The sequence below is a fragment of the Mytilus trossulus genome, chromosome 10 (assembly GCF_036588685.1).
Source record: "Mytilus trossulus isolate FHL-02 chromosome 10, PNRI_Mtr1.1.1.hap1, whole genome shotgun sequence".
Lineage (NCBI taxonomy): Eukaryota > Metazoa > Mollusca > Bivalvia > Mytilida > Mytilidae > Mytilus > Mytilus trossulus.
Genome location: NC_086382.1, coordinates 45,711,560 through 45,731,560, shown reverse-complemented (window position 1 = coordinate 45,731,560; position 20,001 = coordinate 45,711,560). Strand labels below are relative to the sequence as shown.

The 20,001-nt window shown below is 31.1% G+C and overlaps 1 protein-coding gene across 3 annotated transcripts in view; it reads right to left on the bottom strand.

Annotated features, from left to right (window-relative positions):
• LOC134687458 (uncharacterized) overlaps nucleotides 1-19,733 on the bottom strand; it is a 34,387-nt gene extending 14,654 nt beyond the window's left edge. Inside the window, exons 1-5 of one of the 3 annotated variants that reach the window (XM_063547773.1) lie at nucleotides 19,066-19,733; nucleotides 15,505-15,705; nucleotides 9,191-9,326; nucleotides 3,062-3,267; nucleotides 2,309-2,422 (exon numbers count right to left, since the gene is read on the bottom strand). In XM_063547773.1, the coding sequence (XP_063403843.1) occupies nucleotides 2,309-2,422; nucleotides 3,062-3,267; nucleotides 9,191-9,326; nucleotides 15,505-15,705; nucleotides 19,066-19,256 (848 nt within the window). In that variant the 5' untranslated portion in view covers nucleotides 19,257-19,733. The other 2 variants (XM_063547774.1, XM_063547776.1) reach the window with 2 other exon arrangements.
• Nucleotides 19,734-20,001: the final 268 nt, after the last annotated feature.

Below are 20,001 nucleotides of genomic sequence, written 5' to 3'. Positions count from 1 at the left end.
AGTTTAAGAAAGTTATTAAAATTTCAAAAACTGTAACCAGAGTGAATGTAATGTTTCCCAGCAGAAAAACTAAGTCCATTTATAAGTAAAAGGCGAAAAAAAATGGAATTTTGTAAAAATCTGGATACTATCTTATGATCAGAAACAAACTTCTGTTCAAGTTTGGAACAAACTGAGGATAGTTTAAGAAAGTTATTCAAATTTTAAAAACTTTAACCAAGAGTAAATGTTATGTTTCCTGGCAGAAAAACTAAGTCTATTTTTAAGTCAAATACTGAAAAAAGGGAATTTTGTTTTTACAAAATTTACTTCTAGATACATGTACTATCTTATGATCATGAACAAGCTTCTGTCCAAGTTTGGTAGAAATCCAGAATAGTTTAAGAAAGTTATTAAAATTTTAAAAACTTTAACCACAGAGTGAATATTTGTGGACGCTGACGACGGAATGTAGGATCGCTATGTCTTGCTTTTTCTACTAAAGTCAAAGGCTCGAGAAAAATGGCTTAAATTCACTTTCATTTGGCCAAGTGGTTAGAGGAAAAAGAATAAAATGTACAAAGTTACAGATGGATGCCAAAATTCACTGGAGATTAAATTTACTAAGATGAATGGCAAGCCGTTCTCGTCAAAACTATGTTTAAACCATTTTTCGAAAAATTTACACACTGAGAATTACAAAAAAGCACACTGAGATTTAAAACTTCAATACGCACACTGAGAATTGAAAATTACACACTGAGAATTGAAATTACACACTGAGAATTGAAAATTACACACTGAGAATTAAAAATTACACACTGAGATTTCATAAAGACGCACTGAGATTACAAAAATGAAAAATGCACACTGAGAATTGAATATTATACACTGAGAATTGAAAATTACACACTGAGATTTCAAAAAGAGACACTGAGAATAAATAAACTGAAAACACACACTGAGAATTTGAAATTACACACTGAGAATTTAAAATTACACACTGAGAATTGAAAATTACACACAGAGAATTGAAAATTACACACTGAGAATTAAAAATTACACACTGAGATTTCATAAAGACGCACTGAGATTACAAAAATGAAAAATGCACACTGAGAATTGAATATTATACACTGAGAATTGAAAATTACACACTGAGATTTCAAAAAGAGACACTGAGAATAAATAAACTGAAAACACACACTGAGAATTTGAAATTACACACTGAGAATTTAAAATTACACACTGAGAATTTAAAATTACACACTGAGATTTTCATATTTGAGCTTTTTATGCGCACATATCTAATTAGCATACTTAATCTGAATCTATTACAAGCTTAAAACAACAAGGGGACAGAACTCGTTAGTCCTTCGATTTGGTTCCAAATTATTAATAAAAAAAACTTTAGAAATACAAGAACAAGAAAAATACCCACTTACTCTTATTACAAAATACAACCAAATGGTGAAAAACTTTATTAAAATTATAAGAAAACATTGGAACAATCTGCAAAAAGAATGCAGTGAAATTTTTACCCAAGTGTCTATTATAGCATATAAACGTAACAAAAATATAAAAGATGAACTAGCAAAATCAAGGAAACTGTTGGAAGACTTTTGAAAAGGGACCCATGTTTAATTACTGGTAGTAGTAATGATCTGAATTACATTGAATTATAGGCAACAAACTTATGAATATGAGCGATGTTAAGTCTTGAAATTTAATACGAATGTTGGTTGAAGGAATCGCATTTCATTATAATGACAAGAGTTCTTGAGATCAAGATATTAATCTGTTGAATTATTCATCTCATGAATATTCATTAGAAATTTGCATATTAATCTCAGTGTGTATTTTTGAAATCTCAGTGTGTAATTAACAATTTTCAGTGTGTGTTTTTCAATTTATTTCATCTCAGTGTGTCTTTTTAAAATCTCAGTGTGTAATTTTGAATTCTCAGTGTGTGTTTTTTATTTTTTTAAATCTCAGTGTGTAATTTCGATTTCTCAGTGTGTTATTTTGGGTTTTTAAATCTCAGTGTGTATTTTTGTTGAAAAAAGGGTTTAAACATAGTTTTGACGAGAACGGCTTGCCATAAAGATGGAACTTAAAATTACACAATGAGATTTGTGCTGTATTATCTGGTGCATTGTTTTATTATGTGTATTTTTGCTAAAGATTGTTTGAAACATTTTTCACAAGAAGGAATTTCATAAATTACAAGAAATCACCCAGATAATATCCATCTGTTAATGACTTTTTTGAAATTGGAAATGAAATGAAAAAGCAATACAGAAAGACTGTTAATATTAAGAATACATACACCATTTTCATGTAAAGATCATCAAGTTGTGTAATATTACATGCATCTGTTCTGTCACTTATATTAGGTCTGCTATCCTTAAATGACATGCTCTCAGTTCCTTCATAGTTTGGCCTAAATTAAAAAAATTCTAATTATATCAGTTTTATATTTAAAAATTTCAGAGATATACATGAATAAACACATAAAAACATTGCACATAGTATACAGTACATGAGTCAAGTATAGGAACAGTGTTTAGATTTTTTGTTCTTTATTTGCTATGAAGGCTTCAACAATACTGTGAAATCATTATATTCGTGGTATAACATTTTTCACTGATATCTGGATCATATTACCCAAAAAGAATTGAATGAATAACTGCGACCCTTGGTTGGTAAAATGTCTACCCTATAGACGATAGCTTATGGAAACCTTATAGATGATAGCTTGTGACATTATAGCATTTGTCATTATTATACCCCCCTTTTAAAAGCAGAGGTATATATAGTGATGGGGAAGTCCATCCTTCTGTTCTTTCGTCTGGTACAATATGTTTCACTTTGAATCTGCAACTCCTCCATAACCACTTATTAGAATGAATTGAAACTTTTTTTTTTTGGCCTTACCATACCTTTTACAACAGGTTTGTTAAATACGGTCAAATGATTCTTGAAAAGATAACAATGTGAATAAAAGGACAGCAGACACAATGTAATGACACCAGCTTACATGACCTAACTAAAGAAAAAAAAAAGAAAATTAATTATTTACTTGAGATGTTTTTTTGGAGGATGCAAATCTGGAAGATCCATTGTCTTTTGTTCCTTTGAACATGTATCTTGACGTTTTTTTGGAGGATGCAAATCTGGAAGATCCATTGTCTTTTGTTCCTTTGAACATGTATCTTGACGTTTTTTTGGTGGATGCAAATCTGGAAGATCCAATGTCTCTTTTTCTACAGTACATGTATCATCTTCCTAAAAGAAATGTAATAAAAACTAGAATAAGGTGATTTAGTGCTCACAGATACCCAACCTGCACCCTTCTTAAGAGCAAGTGATTGATTATATAATTTATGTTTAAAGTACAATTTAATACATGTTTGAAAATGCCATTTTATGTTTCTATTTGTCAGTTTCTGCCAAAAAAACTAAGAAAGACAGAACCAGATACTCTGCAGGGCGCAGCTTTATACGACCACAGAGGTCGAACCCTGACCAGTTGAGACAAGTATAGACACAACATTTAAGCTTGATACAGTTCTGAATTTGGATTGTGATTAAATAGTTGACACAACATAGGTTTCTGACACAGAATGAATGCGGTCTAAGAACTTTATTTTTCGAGATATAACCCAAAAACTGGATTTGACCCCATGTTCTATTTTAGCAACCGGGGCCATGTTTGTTGATGGATCCAATCACCTGATACAATTTATAAACTCAAACCCAGAGGAACATTCAGTAAAGGTTTGTTAGTATTTGACCTAGTAGTTTCACAGGAGAAGATTTAAAAAATAGTTGACCTTCATTTAGTTGTCAGTAACAACATATTAAAATTTTAAAAGCTTTGGTTGAACAGTTCATGAGTTAATGCACGGACAACATTTGATTGCCGCCCTCCCGCCGCACATCCCCAAATCAATAACCGACATTTTTGTCACAAAAATCCGGTTAAAAAGAAGATATGGTATGATTGCCAATGAGACAACTATCCACAAAAGACCAAAATGACACAAACATTAACAACTGTAGGTCACCGTATGACCTTCAACAATGAGCAAAGCCCATACCGCATAGTCAGATATAAAAGGCCCCAATAAGACATTGTAAAACAATTCAAACGAGAAAACTAATGTCCTTATTTATGTAAAAAAATGAACGAAAAACAAATATGTACATGTAACACATAAACAAACGACAACCACTGAATTACAGGCTCCTGACTTGGGACAGGCACATACATAAATAATGTGGCGGGGTTAAACATGTTAGCGGGATCCCAACCCTCCCCCTAACCTGGGACAGTGGTATAACAGTACAACAGAAGAACGAACAATAAAAAACAGTTGAAAAAGGCTTAACTCATCAGATGGACAAAAATATAAGTGAACGTGGCCGGGTACTTATAGTTATACATCCCGACACAAAAAGACACAATTAACAGATCTGAGAGTACTCTCAGTTATCTGACAGCTAGTTCAAAAAAACTATGTGCATATTAAACAAAAGACACAGATGGATTCATGTAAAATTGTGTTTTGGTGATGGTGATCATGTGTTTGTAGATCTTACTTTACTGAACATTCTTGCTTCTTACAATTATCTCAATTGATAATGAGCTTGGCCCATTAGTTACAGAGGAAAAAATTTTGTTAAAATTTACAAAATTATTAACCAGGTGCTCCGCAGGGCCCAGCTTTATACGACCCCAGTGGTTGAACCCTGAATAGTTGGGGCAAATTTGGTCATAATATTCAAGCTTGATTCTGTCTGAATTTGGATTGTGATCAAAATTTTGACATAATAAAGGTTTTTGTCACAAAATTAATGTGGTCAAAGATCTAACAAATCTTGTGCACAATACTGTGCAATTGAATATTTCTTCTTGAAACTTCTTTGAAAAAAAAGGAAGCCATTCAAAAAATGGTAAACAAAAAATCCCCCCCAAAAAACTTTTTGAACCACCCTTGGAGCAATAACCCTTAAACTCAATCCCATGCTTTCCATTGCAGTTATGAACCTTGTAGTACAATTTCAGAGAGATCCATACACTTTAACGCAAGTTATTTTCATGATTGTTTGGAAACTAGAAACATGCTTCTTTTTGGCCCCTAATTCCTACATATTTTGGGCAATTAACCCAAAACTTAATCCCAGCCTCCCCTTTGTTATATGGTACACTGTGGCACAATTTCAGAGAGATCCATACAATTAAACATAAGTTATTGTCTTGAAACTAGAAAAAAGCTTGTTTTGACCCCTTTTTGGCCCTTAATTCCTAAACTTTGGCTCCATAACCCCTAAAATGAATCCAAACCGTCTACTTGTGGTTTTAAACATTGCTGTATGATTTTAGAGCAATTGAAATACTTCTACAAGTTATTCTCCTACACCTAGAAAAATGCTAGTTTTGGGCCCCTTTTCGGCCCCTAATTCCTAATCGGTTGGGACCTACATCCCCAAAATCAATCCCAACCTTCCTTTTGGGGTATTGAATCTTCTGAAAAAATGTCATGAAAATCTATTCACTTAAACTAAAGTTATTATCTGGAAATCAATGTGTCTTCAGACGACGACGACGCAGACAACATCATACCAATATACAATCCCAAAAAATGTTTGGGGTCGTATAAAAATTGACTATAAAGGGCAAAAACTCCTTAAAGGGGTCAACTCACTTTTATGGTCATGTTGACTTATTTGTGGATCTTACTTTGCTGAATATTATTGCTGTTTACAGTTTAAATCTATCTATAATCATATTCAAGATAATAACCAGAGGAGAAGATTTTTATAAAAGATAACTAAGATTTACAAAAAATGGTTTAAAATTTACTATAAAGGGCAATAACTCCTAAAGGGGTCAAATGACCATTTTGGTCGTGTTGACTTATTTGTAAATTTTACTTTGCTGAACATTATTGCTGTCTACATTTTATCTCTATCTATAATATTATTCAAGATAATAACCAACAAGAGTGCACATGCTGAAATGTCTCGCCTTCTATACTAATCATTGATATTATGTTGATAGTCCTAAGTCAGGCATGGGGTAATCGTAATCAGTAATCGTAATCAGCTGTAATTGATTACATTTTGCAGTGTAATCCTATGTAATCAGTAATCATGTCATTTCTGATTACAAGTAATCGTAATGTAATCGATTACATGGCAAAAAACAGGTGTAATCATGATTACTTTTAAATTACTTTAAGATTACATTCATAAGATTACTTGATGATTACAAATCTTGTATAAATATGAAAATAGTTTTTGATAGACAAGATGAAAATAAGAAAATGTAAAGCTTGAATGAAAAATCATGAAACTAGTAATCACAATGATGGGACCTTGTTTAATGTGATCATCTATATAACAAATTTGTATAACCAAGTGTTTTATTTTGTTTTAACAGTTTACAAAAAGAAATTTACTGTCCAATATTTCTTTGTGAAATTGAGCTCTTATGATACAAGAATATGCCTTGAAAGCATTTGTTTTCCTTGATTGAAAACTTTTGATATTAACTCCAATTTCATATTAGTTTACCCAATATTTTTACATAAATACATTGAAATTCAAATGCAGAAAACATTTAGTTCCTATTTGACTTTGATGGTCGGCATAAATATATAAGTCCACTTAATTCAAAATGGAAGTTAAAACCAGGTTTCATTTATTGACAAAATTGAATGAATTTTATTTTCCATATATTCGTGTATATTATGTGCTTTCTTATTTTTCTTCTTTATTAACTTTAATAGCCTTAAGGCTCACCAGTATAAACAAGTATATTTTGTACATGTACAGTGTATACATATGGCATAAATATTGCAAACAATATGCAAAGTAAACAATAGGTGACGTCAGAAGTTTCATCAATACAATAAACTGTTGCTTAATATAAAGAGAAATGTATAATCTTTCCTAAGTTACAAAACTGTTTTGTGTTTTCACCTGACAATAATTATATTAATTTCAATTAGATCAAGTATTAAAAATTTTCAAACAAATAATGACAATCAACCACTTTTAACTTTATTTATATCGTTATTAAGACAATAAAATTTTAATACCCAAGCCCCCCCATTGTTTGTTTGAAAAATTGAAGTAGTGATTAACACCTGTAAAAACATTAATGGATGTGTCAATTATGTCCCAACAGACAATAAAACTATACTTAATTCATTTTTCCTTATTTTCAGTTTTTTTTTGTTAATTAGTAAGTAATTAAGTTGGTAACAATTTGTAGTTAAAAATAAAGTTACATCTTTTACATAGAGAAAGGACACTTGTCTATAGCTATTTTATCAAATTAGGCCAGGGTTTTTTAATTTGTTGGTTTACGGATTTTCCCCATGAAAAAGTCGGGTCGGTAGGTCGGGAAAAAAAAAAAAAAAAAATATCTTTCAAGACAGAAAAATATGCAAATAAATATATATTTCACCTTTCTGACAATATGTTTGTTATGCTATTTTGTATTGCTCAGCTGTCATAAACATCGCATGACATTCTAATAATTTTCCGTACAAAAAGGGGGGATGCACGGAAAAGACGAAATTAAATTGTCATTTCACAAACAAGAAAAACAGATTCGCGTAGCTCTTTATCAACTCCAGAAAACTTGTTGAAGTATGATCTTCAAGCACGAAAACTGATTAAGAAAAAAATGTAAAAACGTCGTACGAAAATAAGTTTCAACACACGTGTCAAAAACGAAATAGACTCGTCCACTGGAAAAACGAGAATATCGGGTTAATCTGTTGTCATGCATTCCCGTTTTTTTATCCAACATGTCCAAATAGACGATATTTTTTTATTATCTATAAAACAAAAAAATTCAAAATGATTATCTAATATTCAGTACTTTAACTTGATGTCTTCCACCTGTGTACATTTGGACAAGTCTATTTCTATCAGATGATGCATCTTACGGACTGATTACAAATACGGGAAACGAACTCATTGTGTAGTTGGTTTTAAACACAGGTTTCGTTTCGCAAAATTATTTGCGCAAACGACATTTCAAGGTCATTTATAATTTATTTGTCAATTGTTAGAAACGTAAACTGGAAGTTTTATTTTTTCACTACAGAAAGTGTTATCAATTTTGTTAGTGATTAAAGCATTTCATTTCATAAAAAAAAGATTGTTTAATTATTTTTCAGGGATAATGCATTTGTTAAGGTCGGCGGGAATAAAAAAGCATGAAAGTCAATTTTATTTTTATTCTGAAAATCGGCAAAATCGGGTCGGCGGATCCGTAAACCAACAAATTAAAAAATTCTGGCCTTACACATGTTACACTGTAACTGTCTTGTCTATAAATTCTTTTAAAAGATGAATAAATTAAGGCTTTTAAAAAAAATCACCAAAATAAGCGGATAAAAAGATATGAAAAAACTTTGATATAGCAATATACAATGTAATCATAAGTAATCTAAAGTAATCATGATTACAATAAAGAAAAGTAATCTAATGTAATTGATTACATATGAAATAGGGTGTAATTGTAATGTAATCGATTACATTTTATTAGCAAAGTAATTGTAATTCAATCGATTAAATTTTAAAGTAATCGACCCCATCTCTGTCCTAAGTATAAAGCTTTAATTTATTACAACTGTCTCATAAATTTAACATTAACCAAGATAACTAAACAAAAACCAATGAACCTTGAAAATGAGGTCAAGGTCAGATGAACCATACCAGGCAGACATGTACAGCGAACAATGCTTCTATACAACATATATAGCTGACCTATTACTTATAGTTTAAGAAAAATAGACCAAAACACAAAAACTTAACACTGTGCAATACACCGTGAAAATGAGGTCATGGTCAAAAGAAACCTGCGCTACTGACATAAAGATCATAAAATATTTCCATACACCAAATATAGTTGACCTAAGGCATATAGTATTAGATCAAAAGAATACATGCCAGGCAGACAGGTACATGCTGTACCTGTCTGCCTGGCATGGTTCATCTGACCTGGACCTTGTTAAATTAAATGGTTTGAACCCATTCAGTGGTTCTCTAGAAGATGGGTCAGGTGAGCTAAAAATAAAACTGCAGAACCCAATTGAATGGAAAAGAGGAGTGAAGTACCCAAAAGACCCTATCCTTATCTTGACCTCAGCTGAGGTACATGAACAAATGAATTAAGTAAACTTACCTCAAGAAGTTGCTTCGACGGTTGTAAATAAATAGTCTTCCTACAGAAAATCTGGTGTATAATCTGGCCATCCATATTCCCTCCACTAATATGGGGCTTAACCAAGGAATTACCGCAAGGTAACATGATTTCAAGTCTGAAATTTATAAATTATATGATTATTTCTGTTATTGTCTTTAATATCCCTGTGCAAAGGATAAATATCATATGGATTTTTTTTTATGATATGCATTTATTAAGTCATTTAAAAGCTTCATTATTGGCTTAACTTTTAGAAAATCTAAGAGGGATCGCAAATCCTCAAGTGAAGTACAAGTTGACACCTCTGATCAGCTAACCTCATATTAAAACCTTTTTGTGAGTGCAATGTTAGAACTTGGTTAATTTAATATTTATAAAGTCATGACCATGACCTGACCTTCTGTCACCTCAAAATCAATAGAAATATTCCTCTCATGGTTGGCCAAAAAAACAGTCAATACTATTGACCATGTCAGCGGTAAATACTGGTCAATTGAAATTTTAAGAAGACATTACTATAAAAACCCGCCCCTACCTGATCAAAAACATTACATTTGCATGTTTTAGTATTGAAGTAATGATATATTGAAGGTTAAAAGTCAATATTAGTCTTTTAGGACTAAATTCAAAATAAACCACGATTCCCGAAATGTTTATCTCCTGGGTTTATGTTGATGAAACATATTTCTCTGTTGCAATCAATTTTCTTTTAAGCTTGGTTGTCTTTTATTACATTATTCTGATAGTATAGAAATTAGTCAAATTACCAAAAGTTTTTTTTAATACCAATCAGCCTTTAGAGGAAGGCTTTATGATGCATTGTCGTTTATGTACAAAATTTTATACTAATAAATTTCAAAATCCTGTTTTTAATTTAAAATCAGTAAAATGAATACACATTCATAAAAAAACATTGTAATACTAATGTAACATTAGAACAACGTTCACAAGCTCTTAATAATTAAAAGTAAATTACTAACAGACTTGGGGTAATTGTAATTGTAATCGTTAATCAGCTGTAATTGATTACAATTTTTCAAGTAATCAGTGTAATCATTAATCAGCCAAAAATCTGATTACATGTAATATAATTTAATCAATTACTTTTCAAATTACCCTGTAATCATGATTACTTTTTGATTACATTCTGATTACAATGAAAAAAATCTAAAATTGTGTTTTTGGTCATTAAATGAACCTCTTTGTTCATATTTGATAAATTTTTAACATACTAAAATGGTTTGGTTACTTTAAGCTTGTCTACTTCAGTAAAAAATAAACTGTTACAGTATTGAAAAGTCATCATTAGCCTAAGCAGAGACATATAATACAATTATATACCTTTTATCTTGGTAAAAGATATTGTACATACATGTATAGTCATCGTTTTATAATGATCTTCATATTAATATTTGATTATAACTGTTATATATTCAAGTAATACTTTTCTTTAACCCTGAATTATAATCTTTTGTTAATATTTGTGATTTTTTTCAACTTTGAATTGACAGGTAGGAGACTAATTAAGGTTTGTTTTTATTGCAATTACCAATTGAGTATAGCTGTAGGGAAATATATATGATAAAAGATAAATCAGACATGAAAATTTATCTAATTAGCACAAACTAAATTAAAAGTTGGACAAATATGTTGTTTAAACTTTTTTTTGTATTTGGACTGGATGTGTAAAATGCAATGGTTTTTAGTACTTTAAAACATATTGTTTACAATTTGATTAAACATTTCTATTAAAATTTAACATAGTTTTAACTGGTACAAACGTAACTTTATTTCATCCATATTTAAACTTCCATAAACTGCAACTTGGAATACATATAAATTATGAAAGAGGTCAGAAGACAAACAAAAAAACTCTTGATTATGATATATCTTAATTGAATTTAATTCAAAATAATTTAGAAAACATTGGTGATAAAGTGTAATGTATATATATGTAGTGAAATTTGGTGTTTATTTAAATAGATGACGTTTAATTTGAAGTTATTATTTTATAATTGAACCAAATAAAATACGTTCTCAAAAATGCTATAGTTATATTAAACGTTTATTCATCCACATCATTCAAAATCTTTTGTTTTTAAATTCATTGTAATCAGATGTAATCATGATTTCTTTGCCAATGTAATCATTAATTTAATCAGATACTTTCAGAAATGATGTAATCATTAATTTAATTTAATCGTACAAATGACAAAGTACCCTTACAGAAATGAAAAGTTTGCTGCAATATTGCAACAATATAGCGGCAATATTGCGGCAAACAAATTTGTTTGCAAGAAGTGTTTGCAAGAAAGTTGCAGGTTGTTGCAGCTACCTGCAATATTCCTGCAATGTTACTGCAACAAAATTTGTTTGCAAGAAAATTGCAGCAAGTTTGCTGCAATGTTGCAAGAAAGAATTTGTTTGCCAGAAAGTTGCATGAACCTTTTCTTTTATTATTTAAGGAAAGACTATTTGCAACAACTTTGCAAGAAAAATTTCTTTAATAATGTCAGACATGTAGTAATGCACCAATATTTCAAGCATTTTAAAATATTACATTTTTAAAGATTTAAGGTTCAAATAATACACAACGTATGGTTTCTTTGAACATTCAGTTATGGAATTACTTCAAATTATCTAAATTTGTTATGGTCATACTTTATTTTACTCAGATAAATCTGGATATTTGAATAATTTATTTGAAATAATCTTCAAATAACAATTAATGCTTATAAAGAATTCCTAAACTGCACGTTTATCACAATTTTAGATATTTTGTAAGGAAAGAATACTTTGGTATTCATTTCAACAAATTTAATCTAAATAATTAAGTCATAATACTTTTTGTTCTATATGTATTATTATGCCTTTTTGTCACTTTTTTGTGACATTTTTCTATAAACAATATTTTTAATTCTAATATTTTCCATCAAATGAATTTAGCCTCACCTGCAGTTTAATTTCTAGTATCATTATTTTAAAATTATTTATACACAAATTATCTTTCTCATCTCAATTAGTAATATGAGCTGGTGATAGAAATGTAATGTGCACATCTGGTTTTCATTATCTGTGGAGCTGTAGAGACAGGAAGTACCATAAATTAATGTACACAGAGTTTGAGGCCAAATTAAGGGCAGAGCATTTCTTGTTTGTATATATTTCCATTATAACTTATAAAACCAAAGATAAAAAAGATGTATTTATAATTATTTATATATTATAATAAATAACAAATATTCAAGATTTAGGCAATGGATATTTATAATTATGGGCAAATTTCAAAGGGATCACATTGAAACAATACCCTAAGCAACCTTGATCAACATATATTCAAAATTTGAACTGGACATGAACATGCATACAACAAACAAAGATGTCTTCTATCAGGAACAAAGTAATATGAATTTTACAATGGATTTAGACATGTTAGATCCAAAAGATCCAATTGATTCTATTGACACTGGGTAATGCAGATGCTAGCCTTCAGTTGACATGACTCTTGGATTCAGGAAGATTGGTGTTTACACACAATTTGGACAACATCTTTTGGTAAGTAAAATGGAGTTGAATGTCCACCATTTTGAATAAGTGCATGCTCTTTAACAGTTCAAATAGTGATAAATAAAGAGTCTTCTTAATTTAATAGAGTTGGCAAAAGTATTAGACAATAGATTTATGCACATGAATATTATCAATATTGTGTAAGACAGGAGATATTTTTTTAAATCTTTTAATTACTGTATGTTTTAGAAATAACATTACTTATATTGAAACAAGAAATCTTCTAATAAAAGCAGTTTGGTATTAAATTAGAGATCTGTGATTTAACTGTGCCAATAAGAGGTTTGTCAACAAATGGCAACAATGTATAGCTTTCATAGCTTTCATATATATATATATACACAACTTATCACAAAAATTAACATTTTAAAGAATAGACTAGACCAATTATGTTATAGTTCAATGAAAAACAAATATTCAAAAAAAACAATAACAACCTAGTACTGACATGAGGTTAAATGTATTCTATAGTTATATGCAATTTCTAGAAGGACTTGATCACTTTTAGACTTTGGCGCTTTAAGTGAAACAAATTCACACGTAGCGAGTCATTTAACAGTGAGCACCAAATTTGTTATGTTATTTTGAAAAGACAGAAAAAATATTACAGTCATTTCTTATAATTTAATACTAAATTCCATTTTAAACCGTAAAAAGCTATGATATAACGTTGATGATATCACGGTCACAAGACTAAATTATGTATATGGGCTGATAACAAAATAACGTCAGCCAATCAGAAGACAAGTTACATCCAAAATTAAACCATATAGTAGTAACTTATATCTGTGTATCTTTATAATTTTAGTTATTTTTTTTATGTCTACTAATTAAACTTCTTCAACTTTTATTTTGCAGTATTTTTGAAATCAGAAAATTCAACTTTAAGGACAGTGAGACTTATAGAGAAACAGAACTGAAAGCTACACAGATGTAACACGACAACCTATAGAGGACAGAGACCATTTTCAACCTACAGAGGACAGAGACATTTTTTTTTATTATTATTAAATCATAAATTATTAAATGTTTAGTTTTTAATTCCAAATTTTACACCTGAATTGTTGAAAGATTTGCTGCAATGTTGCCGCAATATTGCAAGAAATTAATTTTCCTGCAATATTGCTGCAACATTGCAGCTAATGAACTTGCCGCAATATTGCTGCAACAATCACAGCTACTGATTTTCCCGCAAACATTTGCTGCAATATTGCCGCAATTTGTTGCGGCAATGTTGCAGCAACTGTTTGCAAGAAAACTAATTTGCATACGAAAAATGAATATTTGCAGCAATATTGCCGCAACTATTTGCAGCAACATTGCCGCAAATATTTGCAAGAAGCCTTATTTTTCTGTAAGGGTAATTGTAATTTAATCAATTACATTGAAAGTAATCGGACCCATCTCTGATTACTAAACATTGCTAAAGGGTCACTATTATCTGAGATTATGAGAGGGATAACAAAAAAGTTCTGAACGTATAGGCTAAAAATTATGGAAAGGGCAAAAATTAGAGTATGAAAGCTAATAATATGAATAAAGTGGTAAATGACTAGTTTTTAGATGTTTAGTCTATTTCTAGACTTTTTTGGCGGCGTTCTAGCTATTTGGTTTTTCTAGTGATACTGACCCTGCTTTGTACAAGCCAGATCTTTAACATGCTAGCCCATAAGGTAACAGTTTGCAGGAAGACATGTCACCCTTGGCCTACCCAGACACATAATTCTGACTCCAGGCCGACTAGACTGACTAGTGCTGTCCCCTGGCCCTTTGCTCAAGGGACAGATAAAGACTAATCTCTACAGTGGAACTTCTAAGTTTCTGTAAAACATATTTCCAGTATTAACAACTGTATCCAATTTCGCAATAGGATTCATGATGATTGTCTATAGCACGCTGTTCTCATCAAAACTATGTTTAAGCCATTTTTCGAGAAATTTACACACTGAGATTTAAAAAAAAACACACTGAGATTAAAAAACTTATTAAAAAAACTTAAAAACACACACTGAGAAATTAAAATTACGTACTGAGAATTAAAAATTACACACTGAGAATTTAAAATTACACACTGAGATGAAATAAACTGAAAAACACACACTGAGAATTGAAAATTACACACTGAGATTTTTGCGCACATTTTATGCGCACAAATCTCGCACAAATCTCAGTGGGTAATTTTCAATTCTCAGTGTGTATTTTTGAAATCTCAGTGTGTAATTTAAATTTTCAGTGAGTAATTTTAATTTCTCAGTACGTTATTTTAATTATCTCAGTGTGTGTTTTTAAGTTTTTTAATCTCAGTGTGTAAATTTTTCAAAAAATGGGTAAAACATAGTTTTGACGAGAACGGCTTGCCATAATTGTCTCCTTCAATGTTCATGGATCAAATTTAGTTTATTTTCAATGATTTGTATAAGTATATCTAAATAATAATTCATGTTCCTTATTATCAATATTATGTGCATTCAACTTTTATGTATCTAGGGACATACATGTATCTCCTGTGAAAGTTTGGTTCATATCCTATATATATATACATATGTATTATGGAATCGAAATAAGTTTCTATTTATAGTAAATGGTGATAATGATTCTTTTGGTATCAACCCCGACAAAATGGACCTCATGACAACTATATCTAACTCAGTGACTTTATAAACATATAGCTTAATAACAAGGTCCAGTAATGGGAGACTTTCTACATGTACATGATGTATACTCACTTTACTGTTTGTGGAAGGAAACTGAAGGCTGAGTAGAATGATGCCATCACTTCCTCCTCTTCCCAGTCTTTTTCAAATATCATAGCTGCCATAACATGGCCATTTTGGTGGAGTTTTTCTTTTCTGCTTTGTTTTGGTAGGCTTGAATTAGGCCCTGCCAGAAGAACCACCTCCTTCATGAACACACCTTTTGACTTCTTACTGTAAATGAAATGTCACTTGTATATTCTTCATTCCAGCTATGATAAAATAGTCCCCTTACTACATCTTTGGCACAAAAGACAACATTACAGGACTACTTAATCCACAAATATTGCATTTTTATTCAGGTATAAAATTAATTAGTTCTTTAAATTTTCAGGCATTTTGATAATTTGAACTTTTAAGTTAAAAAAATCACATTCCAGGTTAACACTAACCTTTTTTAGATATAAATGTATAACTGCCATCTCTAAAAACATATCCAAACAACGCCAGAAATTTGAACACCAGGGCATTAACCCTAAAGAGGAAATAAACAGGTCTTGATCGATGAATATTTTATTTAAATTTATCAAAATCAAAATATGTTTAAAATCAAACCCTCCTAATTCATAAGCATGAGGTGGATTACCATTACTTACAAAAATGTATTGCCAATAAAGAAAGTTTCTTTTCATTTTTTCCTCAACCTAATTCTGATGGCTCTGTAATATTGCTGATCTCTATAAGAATAATTTTTCCTTTCTTAATTTTAGGATCTGAAATAAAATACGGACAGATTTTTCCCCAGTATATGTGGCCATGCGTGTCAGTTGATTTGCAATTTGCTCCCATGAAACGTTATTTGTAGCTTTTAATTTAAAAATATTAAAGTTCTAATAATACTCACATCTAAGTGTGATTATCAATTCTCAGTGTGTGTTTTCCAGTTTATTTAGTCTGTCTAAAAAATTTTGGAATATTGGCTTAAACATAGTTTTGATGAGAACGGCTTGCCATACATTTAATTACGACAGAAAATGACCATTACTTTTTCAAATCAAGTGGGATTTTCTTCAATTTCATAACACTTTAAAGCTATTTCATTAGGTACTGTTCTTAAAAATGGCAAATTTTATTTTTATTAAGATTTTTTGCTCTCAAATGTTATAAACTTTATAATCAATATATGTGAAAAAAAATAGTTTTTTCAGTTGGGATTAAATTCATGTACTTGACTTTAAAAACTTCCTTTAACTGTTGGGATTGTCATAAAACTTGACAGGTATCTACCTTGTATACTGTTCTTACAAAATTGTTAAATCTGTTTTTCATGTAAATTTATCAGTGTCAAAGTTTATGCTTTAGAAAAAAATAAGAATCTTCAGTTGGGAATAAATTGAGATACCAATAGTCAACTTCGAGAGATTCTACATGTATATCTTTTTTAAAATGACCCAAGATTATTCATAAAATTGGGCCATTATGTCATGTCTATACTGTTCTTACAAAATGCCAAATTCTAATTAGTTTGGAGATCTACCGTGTTGAAAAAAGGCAAATTATATAATTGTTTTCAGTAAATCATGATTGTCAATGTTAGAAATTGTCATTTTTTTTTAATCTTAAGATTGTTACATACTCAATACAAATCATTGTGCTTACTTTACATCAGATATGATAATTTAAGTTAAATACAAATGGAATTTAAGCCTTATTTGATAAGAAACAAATATTGTTACAAAAAATTGCTGAAATAGTTATTGTCCCAAATGGACATGATGAATAACAAGAGTGTACACGCTGAAATGTCTCGCAAGTTTTACTAACCATGATTGGTTACAAGTATCACATACACTTTATATTATCAATGATCCATGGAAATGAGGTCAAGGTCATATAAACCAAGGCAGACATACATGTTCACCTTACAATCAATCCATGCATCAAATATACTTGACCTTATTGCATATTGTATCGAAGAAGCAGACAAACAGGAAAACTTAACACTGATCAATGAACCATGAAAATGAGGTCAAGGTCAGAAGAACCCTGCCAAACAGACATGTACACCTTACAATTATTCCATACACCAAACATAGTTGACCTATTGCTTATAGTATTAGAAAAACAAACCAAAACTCAAAAACTTACCTTTAACCATTGAACGATGAAAATGAGGTCAAGGACAAATGACACCTGCCAGACTGACATTTATCCCTTACAATCATTCCATACACCACATAATAGCGGACCTACTGCTTGTAGTATCTGAGAAACAGACCTAATCATGTAACTTTAACCTTAATCACTGATCCATGAAATGAGGCTGAGGTCAGGTGAACCCTGTCTGAAGGACATGTTTACATTGCAAGGAACCAATATACCAATTATAGTTACATGTATCCCATTACTCAAAAGTGAGAAATTTACAAAACAAAAATACTATAAAATTTTTTCAAGCAGTCGCTGAACCATGAAAATGAGGTCAAGGACATTGAACATATGACAGACAGAAACTTCGTAACATAAGGTATCTGCATACAAAGTATGATGCATACAGGTCTTCAACCTTCTGAAATATAAAGCTTTATCTATATACAAATAGTTTACGCAGCTGCCGCCGGATAGTAATACCTATGTCTCACTTTCTGTGACTTTCGTCACAGGCGAGACAAAAATGAGGTTGAGTCCCCCATTAACAGCATATGATTATCATTAACAGAAAAAGTTCCTGCCCCAACACTATTCTTAGTAAATAATGATTTTGCCCTGCCAAATATATACATTTGTGTACAGCAATAAATTGAATGTATTTGCCCTTCCTCATGATCACAGGCCCATCTCTCAGATAAACATTGAATGGTCCTTAATAAAACAGTCAATGTCCCATGCAAATTTAAGTTGAAAAAAATTTGGTTCCCATTGAATTTGTGCATTAAAAAGGTAAGAATGTGTCTGAGTACATGAATTCCCACACTCAAGCTTTGGTATTTTCCAAGTATTTTATATAATTCCAAGGCCGTTAGTTGACACCAGAAGCGACGAAGCAGCGCATCTATTTTGGATGGGCAAATATCCACTTTTTGATATGGGACGAGCGCGGACGTCCCACGGCCCCAGTTTGTCTGGCAAAACAGCCGTTGGACGTCAGAGTAATCTCGAACTATACAATTTACAAGTTATATTTACCATTAATTTATTTCCGAAAAAAAAAAACGATGGACTTCACAAAGTATGGACGATTTTGTCATAGGCTATGGTAGCTGCGGAACCGTAGCTCTTAGGTCCTTATGTTATTTTTTGACTATTTGCGGACCATAGAGCTACGGATTTTTCCTATTTCTATGGTCCGCAAATAGTCAAAAAATAACATAAGGACCTAAGAGCTACGGTTCCGCAGCTAAGGCTATGGTCGATGCATCTTTCAATGTATGGACGATACATCCTATGGACGACGTAGCAGTATGGACGTCACGCCCTGCATCGCCCATAAACACACCGTCCAATCCAAATAGGTACATGTACCTCGTAGAGTATACGGACATAACTGATCATTTAGCTTAGAATTATATTTTATATCATAATCAAGAAAAGTACCTCATCTTGAAGGATTTGCTTCTAGGGGATTTCCCTCCCTTTGCCTTCCAACTCCCACTGTGGAATGCAAAATTGGCCAGACTAGTGACAGGACTCGTACGGTTAGATCTGTTTTGTAACTGATTGGCAAGCCGGGTCATCATCGCTTCGTTATCCACGAGTTCTGTGACAAGTTTCCTTGCGGATTCCATGGCGCCAAATAAAAATAGTCTGGGATCCCGGCCTATTCTGAGCTTCACATCGCAATGTCAATTTGAGTCAGGAACCCAGGCTACAGATGAAAAGCGAGTTCTGTCCCCTAGTTGTTTAAGCTTGTAATAGAATCAGAATAACTATGCTAATTAGATCTGTGCGCATAAAATGTGCGCACAAATCTCATTGTGTAATTTTCAATTCTCAGTGTGTGTTTTTCAGTTTATTTCATCTCAGTGTGTCTTTTTGAAATCTCAGTGTGTAATTTTCAATTCTCAGTGTGTAATTTTTAATTCTCAGTGTGTGTTTTTCATTTTTTGTAATCTCAGTGCGTCTTTATGAAATCTCAGTGTGTAATTTTTAATTCTCAGTGTGTGTTTTTAAGTTTTTTAATCTCAGTGTGTTTTTTTTAAATTCTCAGTGTGTAAATTTTTCGAAAAATGGTTTAAACATAGTTTTGACGAGAACGGCTTGCCATAAAAATGGTGGCATTAGCTCAAATGTCCATAGTACTTAGGGGGCTACCATTTGAATTTTTTTTTACCTGCATTTTTTTAGTTGTAATCTCTATCATGACTTTTATGTATCGCACTATTCGGTCATGCTTTTTGTTTTATTAGTTTATTCTGACCTTTTTTTATACATAAATTGTCATCCTGCCTTTTTTTTCAAAGTGTCTCATCCTGCCTTTTTATTAATAATCAAAACGTCTGTCCTATACCCCCTTGCAATCAAATTGAAGCT